The sequence below is a fragment of the Coffea eugenioides genome, chromosome 2 (assembly GCF_003713205.1).
Source record: "Coffea eugenioides isolate CCC68of chromosome 2, Ceug_1.0, whole genome shotgun sequence".
In the NCBI taxonomy this organism is placed as follows: Eukaryota; Viridiplantae; Streptophyta; class Magnoliopsida; order Gentianales; family Rubiaceae; genus Coffea; species Coffea eugenioides.
Window position 1 is genome coordinate 63,316,876 of NC_040036.1, and position 11,015 is coordinate 63,327,890.

An 11,015-nucleotide genomic window follows, 5' to 3' on the forward strand; every position below is an offset into this window, starting at 1 on the left:
AGAAAACGATCTGAAGATATGCATTCATACAGTGGTTACTTTATGTTTTATTAGGCCTTGAGAGGTTTTCAACTTTCAAATGGGTGATCAAGAAGGAATGTTACATACTTCTAGGGTAAAATTGCTAAAGTAATTCCACAGATTTTCATTGTTCAAAATCCTCAATGTAGTAACTTGCACAATGACGAAGGATTTTGGTTCTCATTCTGAGACCGATGATTTTTCATAATTTCACTTTCAACAGTGATGCCCATTTAAACTGTACAAGAAAATTATTTCCCAATTTTGCAATTGAAAGGTTAAAATGAATTCTAAATTTGACAATGTGATCGATATCGCAAATTGAGATATTTTTATCATGTGTTCCTGAATCCAGATAGATCTTAGTTTATACTTAACAATCCCCAAAAAGGCAAAGGGAAATATCTCAAGGAAGCCAAAATAAGAGGGAATTGCTATATACACCAACCAATTGTCTTTTAAGGTGATGCACATTAGATATCAGATGTTACAGAATGAGATTGTTTCTAGCATCACGATTCAAGATACCAAGCAGCCTATCATTGTCCAGAAAAGAGTGGAAGCTCATTCAGGGAAGCGGGAAAAAAAAAAAAGAAAGAAGAGAAAGGGAGGGTTGGGGGTTGTACAATAATATAGTCTAGCAGAGTCAACCTACAGGCTTGGTTAAAATTTCATTGAAAACCATTTTCAAGCATGCGCCTATAATGTACCTAGGCATGAACAGAATGAGACAAGTCACTTGCGCTTCTTCGATTTCACAGGAGGAATTTCACCCTCATCATCTGAAGAGACTTCCTCTGGTTCATCAGGAACATCGTTAGGAACATTGTGTTTGGTTATATAGTCCTTCAGTACCATCATGCTCTGCTCCTTCATTGATACTAATTGCTCAGAGAGAACTCCCTTTTTAGCATCAACAGAATGTGTTTCGGATCCTAGCTTAAAGGTCGCTTTAACTAGTGGATTTGAAGATGCTGTATTTTGATCTTCCATGTTGAAAGTTTTGAAATTCCTGCATCAGTCAATAATTAGAGCACGGTATATATCACAGTATATATCATCAAGATATTTCACATTCTATTGCTAGCCTGCATCAGTTTTTCTCCTTCTGATAAATAACTAAACCATGTACAAATAGGGATCGAAGAAGAAAAATCCAAGGATGTAAGTGAATAGCAAATATATATGAAGACGTACAAAACTGTAATTTGATTAAAATGCCTCTTTCTAAATAGTGAATTCAGCAATACTGAGCTTCTTCAGCCAGCAAAACAGACAAACACATGTAGGTTAGGAAACGCTTTTGCACTCAACAAAAACCATTAGAGATTATAGATAAGTGCATTTGGAACACAGTCGTGAAAAATATTAGTTATGTAGAATAGCAAAAGGTGGTGGTGGTGGAAGTTGGCATTTTATCTATCCATCTTTAGCTGTTATGCAAAGGGAGGGAGAGACTACTATGGGTCTGACAGTTCATGGCTGTATTGAGAACAGGAAGATTAAAAGAAATTGTCATCTTAACTGGGGAGTGGGGTTCACTTCTGGGTTGATTCCATCGCATTGTAGCTAAGAAAAATTGACAAAGTTCTAGGAACAAGAAACAAAATGCATCTCACACACATGTACATCCCAACATGATATTTGAAACCAAGGTCCTTTGAGTTATTCTTATACAGGATTGCAAGCAAACCTCAACCACTTTGACATAGCAATTTTAAAATGCAAAGCAGCTTATCAAAACAGACAAAGCATTCTATCCTTATTTTAAGGCTTTTTCCTGTTTTAGTAAGGTCACTGAAAAGGAGAAATGCTTGTTCTGTTGTTCTGTGCCAGCTAACAAGCCTCTTCTCTCCTGCTCTGCAGATAATTTGTTTAGGCTTACGGTATATTGGGCCATCTAGGAGACTTGATAGGGACAGACAGATTCTGCTTACAAAAGTTAATAGTCATTCAATGAAGGTTATTCCAAACCAAACTTTTAACTCTCACAGAGTCTGCTTCATTTTTCCTGCAACATCTAAGTGATTTTATCATGCTTGCAATCATTTCAAAAGAGGCTCTATGGATGTCTCTGGTGCACTAGCAAGAAGCTCTACCCAATCCACACAAGGCAAACCTCCCATCACATACAGGAATTAGTCAAATGTTCAGATGCAAGAAAGGAAAAGAGAGAACATCAAAAGAGGGAATCGTTCACAATAATCAACCTAACCCTTCTAGATTGCAAGTTTCAAAACATATACAAAAAGATTCTGAGTATCAGCAACCTACATTGAGGTCATAACCAATACATCATTCCATAAACTATCAGCCACCAACCATATGGCTTAAACAATCATATAAAAATTTTGCACATCAATGGTTGAGATTCAGCACATTATATAACCACATCAGCAGTAAGCAGTTGAAATAGAATAAATAGAGATTATTCACAACAGCTCAGGAAATTATCAGGTAGGTAAGCAGTTGAGTTCCTCTATTCGAAATTCATGAAAGACATCAAGAATCTGGAATTAAACCCTTCCCTCCACACACAAGAGACAGCATTAAGAAAGGTGACTTCTATAAAAAAATGAGAAAAAATCAACATACAAGGGGAAAGGCTTATAAGCCAAGTCAAAGGCAAAAAAGTTAGGCATGCTCAATTCATTTCAGGTAGGTATATATCATTTCAATATAGCACATCAGTAAAAGCCAACTTGTTAAGCTGAAAATCAGAATGTAATCAGTTCATATTTCAAATAAGCATTTTAACGAGAAAAAGTTCTATTACACCATTTACTATTTTACTTTTTGATATCTCAACAGAATATACAACTGTTAACCTTCAGTTCTAGCTTTACTAATAGCTATAAATTCATCAAATTCCCACAAAATATTCATTAATTAATCACATCAAATTTAGGGCTTGTTTAATTTGACTCTTGAAGCTGATTTTCCATGAAAGTAATCTGATTTTTCATCTTCAAAACATAAAAATTCTTGTTCATCCAACAGCCAAATTTCCAATTGAAGTCAGTAAGCTATAATTCACAATACCGCAAAAGCAAATCCCATACTGAAGACAATGGTAAAATACAAAAAATTTCTCCAACTTTCACCGAAATACAAAGAACAGAAAATCAGAAAAAAAATGAAGAAGAAAAAGCAGAGAAAAGGGTTTTAGGTTTACCTTACAAGGGAAGCCTTTAGGGTGATATCTGAAGAATCAAGAGAATGCAGGGTGGAGGAGGGAAGGTTCAATTGGGCGGCACCCAAGTTCCGCCTGCTGCTGCTTCTTTTTAAGTGTGGGAAAACTACAAAGGCAACCTTCCATTTTGGGATATTTGTAAAGCGGCCCACCAAAATTTTGTAAGTCTGATCCTCATTTGCATGCCTGTTACAAAATTAGGGTGAATTTTATGAAATTCAAATTTTATATATGTATCGTCTATCTAACTATGATTATACGTCTTGTATATAAAATTAATTTTATTAATAACTTTTTCTGAACAAATGGTAACACCTATATTATCTTATTCTATTGCATAGAGAACTCAGTCAGATTAATTTTAGTATTGAACCATTCGGAGTTTATTACACCTACTTAATGATATATTTTTTTCAAATTAACCAAAAAGGCCAAAGAGCAATCCAACTTTTTTCTATTTCTCAGAATTCATTTGGTCCTTATACTCTGATTTCAACCAATAAGATCCTCATATTATTCGCTATCCATCAATTTCATCTTAAATGTACATGTCTTCCAAAACTTAACTATTTTTAGTTCTTACCATTGATCGGTCTAACCGGGAACAAAACACTAAAACACCAAAAATTGACCTTTGTAATTTTTTTTAGACTAACTTTTTCATCCAACAATTGACCTACACAAAAGGAAAAAATTCCACGTGAGTGAGCAACATGAGATATTTTGCATATTCAGGTGTATTTTTGCTTCCATTTTAATCTACTTGGTCCCCTCTTTGTTAATCCAATTTCAAGATTTCTTTTTCTAATCTTTAATGCAACATTAAGTCTACAGTAATTTTTCTAATCTTCAATGCTTCATTAAGCCCCCCACCACCATCACCATAGTCAAGCCCTCTAGATTTTTTGAACAAAGAAAGTACAATGCTTCCTTATAATGCACTAGTTGTTCATTTTTCCCCCCATATCCATTACCATAGTCAAGCCTTGTGAAATTTTTGAACAAAGAAAGCACAATGCTTCCTTATAATGCACTAAGTGGAGTTTGAATCTCTAACTAAGTGGCTAGGAGAGGTTTAAGAGACTCTCCCTGGCCATTGGACTAAACCCCAATGGTTTAGCATTTTTATCAATGATGAACCCAAAATTTTAGTTTGAAGATGGGAAGAAAGCAGGGAACAATCAAAGATCCAATAGTTGCAAATCCATCTTCCTTTTTTTTCCTTTCCCAAATTCTTCTCCTAAATAACCTACGGCCATGGCCCTTTGTCTGGAGTACTAATTTATCAAAAAATTCCGATGCAATAGCACCTATATGCAAAGAAAATAGTCACAAATTACTTGAGAAAATAAACACACATGTGATGACTACTAAATAAGCTAATAGCTAATGCATTATATAAGTTAAAATTCCAAAATACAAACTTAGGATCAGAAAAACAACTAAAAATTTAATAAACATTATTATATTTTTAACTATAAACTTAACATATTAATAGCTAAAAAATGAATTTTAAGTAAATTTAAAATGCAATAGAAAATCTCTGTAGAAAACAAAATTTTCCTTGGATTAATGGAGTTTGGAGAAAAGCCTTCAAATATGTTCAATGGAATTTGAAAAGAGTCAATGATTGAACTAGCATATTAAAAGTCTTTATCTAGGGTTTGGTTTGAATAATACCTTTACTTTTTTGTAATTCAAGTCAATGTAAATAAATAGAGTTATAGCAGTAGTTGAATTTCTAATTTCCTTTCTTAGCCTTTGTTTCCTATTTATCTAGTAGCGCTTCCTTAGTTTCTATTTTAAAGTTAGAATTTGTTTGTTATAAGAGACTAGCCACTATAAAGAGAAATTAGAGGGAATAACTAATAAGAAATAAATAATCGTAAACATGTTGGTGGCAAAATAATATAGCTTTAAGTTAAAAATTAATCTTCTCTATAGAATTTTTTTAGAAAATTTTGGGGGGACAGCTACCCGAGTCTCAGCTAGTTGGTTCTGGCTTTGCTTCTATTTATCCTTAATGACAAATGGATTAATCTATTTGGATACTTTTTACCCTAGATTTATAAATCTACTCATATAATTTTATGAACCCCCAATTGATATTGAATACTACTACATTTGTGATTCAGTTGACTCTCTCAGTATCTTTTTCTTGCTTTACTTTTGATTATATTGGCCGTAAAAGAAAGGACATTGTTTAGACACAATCAAGGGAGTAGTAGCTTGATTTTGGGTTGTGTAGGAGAAATTAGATAAGAGATAGCAAGGAAGATAATTTGTAACTTGCAAAATATGTGAATGAGTAGAATAGGAAGATGACAAGAGGAATGACTTTCCTAACGTATGTGTTGGCAAACTAAAAGTATTAATTAATTAATTTATTAGTTTTATTGGAGTTAGAATTTTAGTAGTTATGTGATTTAGAAATTTGTATTTTATTTGGTAAATTCTTATGCAAGTGGTTTCTTTTCTAACAAGTCTAGTAAACTATAAATAGAACATTATTTACATTATTTAGGATGTTTTCTTGAGAGAGTCTAGAAAACTTTGTAAACTTCTCTATTGTGGTGTGACTTTTTTCATTACTTGAGATTTAATAATATTGTGAGTTGAATTTATTATTTTCTTCTCTCCCACATATATATTTTGAGCGATTATTATTCCTTCAATTCTATAACCTTGCACACATTGATTATTATTAGAACCCTAAAATTTGGATTCTACAATTGGTATCAAGAGCCAGTCTGTGAGGTTAGTGATAAGTATATATTTTTCATGTTTTAAGTATGTTTTATTGGCTAGTTTTGGTATGTTTTAGTCATGTTTTTAGCTAATTAACTAAGTTTCTAGTGAAAATATGTATTTTATGGTTTAAGTGGTAAAAATTGCATTTATATGGATTTTAATAGCGAAAACTTCATGTTTTTGTAGGTTTAAGGATTCAATCATTAAAATGGCATGATTTGAGAAGATAATTGGATGGTTTGAAGTGATAAAAAGAGATTATGAAGTGCAAGAGAGGAAGTGCAACCAAGAACAAAAAAAGAAAAGTTTCACCGCTTCGACACCTTGTAGTATTTTGGCTATATCTTGAGCTACAATAATCAGATTGAGGTGATTCTTGAACCATTTTGAAGCTAAGAGAAGATCTACATTTGGTATGAAGATATCAAAGTCCAGTTCAGTCGTTTTCATAGTCAAAAAGTAGAAATACAGTACAATTCTGTTGTCGAAAGCTGAAACAGAGCTCTTACTAATTTCTAGTATTTTGGTCATAACTCAGTCTACAGAGCTCTAAATTGGATGATTCTTGAGGCATTAGAAAGCTAACTCAAAGGATTACAACTTTCATATTTTACACAAGAGCTAGTTCGGCCTTCATCATCAAGAAAATAACATTTCAAGTGCACCGAATTGAATACGCGACTATTCAATACGCGAGAAGAAGTCGCGTATTCTCACCTAATTTCTACAACTTGCTCATCAACTTGCCTTGCTTTCACACAACTTTTCCAACTCAATTCCAACTAGCAATTCCGGCTGTATCTGACCAAAAAAAGGGTGAAAAGTTGGAGAAACAACTCATGAGAGTTTTAAGAGTCAAAAATGACAACTAGAAACAACTAATTTGGCTCTTGCATCTTCTATAAATAGCAGCCTTTGGAAACCATTTTCATAACTTTGGAAGGCTAGAGAAACTCCACCAAAAATGTAGTCTTCACTAGAATTTTCTTAGTCCATTAGTTTAGTTTAGTAGTTTAGTATAGAGTAGTATAGTTCTTATCCATTCTTGTGTATTGGCTAGATTAGGATGAAGATGGAGATGAAGAAGGAGGGGCTGAAACTCATGTGACAAGGGTTATCTCTTCTATAACTCTTTATCTTTTGTATTGGATTCTTAAGTATGGTTAATATGCAAGTTTTGGATTTGTGTTTCAATATGTGTAGTTAAAGTTTATGTCTAGAGTTATGGATGAACTTTCTGTATCTTGTTTGTGATGTTTACTTGGTTATTTGATGATATTATCTTGAACAAGTTATTTATCACTTTTGCTTTTCTAATCATGATTAACCGGCCATTAATTGTGATAATCTTAAGGTGTTAAATTTGCAATGAGAATTGAAATTTAACACTAGTTCAAGGAAGTGATAAATCTAGGGAGTTCACTCACGAGAGTATAGGAGCACCTTTGTGGCTTTAGTGACTTATTTCATGTAATTTCATAAAAGAAATGAACTTATAGTTAATTTATAACCACGATAGTAGGTATGGTTTAGCTATAAGTATAGTTGATTCACTACGAGAGTAGGTTTCACATACATTAGGAAATTACGCCATAACTAGCCAAGATAATAACATTCACTTAACCGGTAATCTCATTTGCAAGAGTAGTAAGGAATTCCATACCTCTAGGAGCTTTTTAGTGTTAATTTTTTTATTTTTAAGGAAAGATTAGATGAATTAACCTCTTACTTTTGTAGAATACAAGAACAATTACATGTATTGTGTGAAGTTATTTCTTTTAATAATATGCAAAATGACTCTATTATGAATGGTGGGAATGTTGTATGTAACAATGGATTATATTTTGATCAAAGTGATGCATCTAATGTGTGTTTTAATAAAGAAATATCCATTTCATATGATAATGAATTTGGAATGAAGTTTGAACCTCAAGAGACAAGTATAAATGATTCATATATAATCCCTCTTGAGGATTGTGTTAAGAATGTAGGTTCCAAAGTCATTATAGCCCAAGAAAGTCATTCGGACATTCCTTTGCTGAGTACTCAAGTGACACGCATACAAGGTAATATTTACAACTCACTTGAGTCAGGTAAGCTACTTCCACCTCTCATGTCATTAGCACACGTGGTTCTAGTTGTTAAGCCACCTTTTAATGATCCACCACGACCTAAAATGGTGAATTATTCGTTAACTAAATCTCCTTAAAAAAATGAGGTGCTATAGTCAAATTAATGACTATAAAGAAGCGCTTGTTGGGAGGCAACCCAACGATTTCTTGTTTTTAGTAGCTTTTAGTTGTTTGATTAGTATTTTTGTGTGTTTTGTAGGTGGTAATGGCAAGAATTCATGCAAATGATCTCAATTGCAAAAGTGTCTATATTGAAGCGAAAAGGGAGTTTTCATGTTCATTTGATACATTTCATGCATTTAAAGTACTTTATGTTTGTGTTATATTAATGCATGATCATGTATTTCTAAGTGTATTTGATTGAAAAAAGCACATTTTTATGGTTTAAAGTGAATTTTTCTTAAAAAACATGAAAACAGTTAAAAATCGGGTGAGTGCAGAAACTTGGTCAAGTAGAAAATTGGAGAAAAAACTGCAGAAATTCGGCCAAATATTGGTTGGATTCATGGTCAGATTGCCAGGGGAAGGCAAAAAAAATTTTGGTGCTCACTACCTCGAATCCGGCTAGAAATCAGGCCAAAATTCGGCCGAATTCTGGCGGCCCATCAGCCTCAAAGAGGAATCCGTTCATTTCTTTCTTCTTCAACCTACACACACACTCTCACCTAAAACACACACTACTCACTAAAATCACTCTTTTCACCATCCAATCTTCAAACCAACTTCACCAAAACACTTCCTTTTACCTCTAAAGATGATTTCATAACATAAACTTCTTCAAAAGCAAGTTCTAATTCGGATTTGAGTTTGGCAAGAACAAGTTCAAATTTTTGAACTCTCCATTTGAGGCTGAATTGGAGTGAGATTTTAGGGGGTTTCTTCACCATTTGCATCCATAATCATCGACCAACAAGTTTGAGGTAACAAAACTTCACCAAATTTTGTCATTTGAATTTTGCCATTTTTCACTTTTTACTAATTTTTGGGCAATTTCGAATTTCTTCATTTTGTGAAGTTTGATGCTTTCCATTGTACTTATTGAGGTAATTGATGATTATTGGTGATGTTTAACTTATGGGCTTGTGATTATTTGGTGAATTCAGCAAATTTTTAGCTAATTTTGAGAATTAATGTGACTAAATAATTATTAGCTAATTTCTTGAGTTAATTGGATTGGAGAAAAGTTTGTGAGATAGGTGATTTGCTCTAAGATATTTACATGCTAAGTGTATGCTTAATTTGCTTACTTCTTGATTTTTGGCATGTTTATTCTAAGATTTTTGGTAAATAGCAAATTAATGACCTTTTTAAACCTAAAACTCATGGTCAAGGTGTTATTTAGCATTTAATTATGCTTATTTAGGTTATTAAGATATGAGTGAGTTGTGTGTTTGTTTAATTGTTTCTTCTAATTATTTGGACATTATTGCTTATTGCACTCATATATGTCATTTGGGAAATTATAAGAACACTTGTTGTTGATAGTGAATCTTGGTACTTACTTATGGTGTTGATTGATACTTATTATGTAAGTAAGTTAATGAATTTGCCTCTTTAAAGATAAGAGTTAATGCGAACAAGTGTTCGTTATCCTTTATTTAACAATGTACCTATTAAATAAAGCTAATGTTTAATAATTTTTACAATAGCTCGTACTAAGAAAGTTGGGGTAAATCTCCACCTCCCAAAAGAAAAGGAGAAGCTTCTACGTCTACTTCTAGACCACAACATTCAAAAAGAAAAGCAAGTAGACAACTTGTGCTTGAAGATATGTCATCATCCGAAGAAGAGACTCAACAACAAGTAGAGCAAGAAGAGAACAAGAGGAGCAAATCCTATATGATAGGTCGCACTTCACCCCCGCCGAAAATGAAGCTTGGTATAATTCTCGAAGGGGAGCTAAGATTTTGGTAGAGAAGGATGTCACTCCTGATGTCGAGGAGGTCTACCATCTCAAGACCTACTTTGCTAAGTTGAGATGGGAGAATTTCTTCAACCTCCCAAACATTTATTATGAAGAGCTTGTGCATGAATTTTATGCAAATGTGGAGGGCAAACAATCTTTTCACTTTGAAACGAAAAAAATTGCAAGTACAGTGCGAGGAACCAGCGTCCGACTCCATAGAGCTCATTTGCAAAGCCTTCTCCAAGTTTTTGACGTTGGATATAAGGTTGATTTGAAGAAAACATTTAAACCTCGCGATTTGGATTCATGGAACATGCTAGAGGCACTTGTACGCTTGGGAGTTGAGTACAAGGCCACTCGTAAAATTGGGCGATATTCTGTGTTGACTTCCTCGTTTCGGGAGTCTCATCGTCTTCTCATTTACTTGTTTGCCTCCAATATAATTCCAAGAGCAAGTGGTACTAATGAGGCACGCACAAGTGACATCTATTTTTTGGACAAAATGGAGCATAGTCTAACCAACATCCAAGGTATACCATTGGGAAGTATTATCACCAATCACATGTAGGCTGTGGTTCGTAGTAATGATGTCAAGTATGCCTTCCCTTATGCTCGCTTTTTAACCTTGGTGTTTCAAAGGGCTGGAGTCGATTTCTCTAATGCTATCCCTACATGCCTCAAGAAGAAGGACATCTTTACATTAGATTTTTGCAAATTTCTTTTGAAGATCAAAGACACAGGTGGTCCTTCGACTCAAGGAGATGCTCAAGGAGACATTCGACAAGAGGAAGAAGCTAAAATTGCACGTATTGAAGAAACTCAAGGTGTTAAGATAACTGCCCAACCGGTCTCAACCGATCCCTCCTCCTCACGTCCTCCATCATCGCCTCAAGACACTCACTCTTTTCTCAAAAAAATGATGGATAAGTTGCTTTGTATTGAGGCCAAAGTGAAGAAGAGTCAAAAAGAGCACAAATGGAATTCTGAGCGCCTTCGTCGCATTGAGGCTAAA

At 33.8% G+C, this 11,015-nt stretch overlaps 1 protein-coding gene across 1 annotated transcript; it reads right to left on the reverse strand.

Moving 5' to 3' along the window:
- Positions 1-432: 432 nt before the first annotated feature.
- Positions 433-3,270, reverse strand: LOC113762425. The gene is made up of 2 exons (XM_027305876.1): positions 3,197-3,270; positions 433-1,033 (listed from the first exon to the last, which is right to left on the reverse strand). The coding sequence occupies exon 2, from the start codon at positions 1,012-1,014 to the stop codon at positions 757-759; it is 258 nt and encodes an 85-aa protein (XP_027161677.1). The 5' UTR covers positions 1,015-1,033; positions 3,197-3,270; the 3' UTR covers positions 433-756.
- Between the last annotated feature and the right edge of the window lie 7,745 nt (positions 3,271-11,015).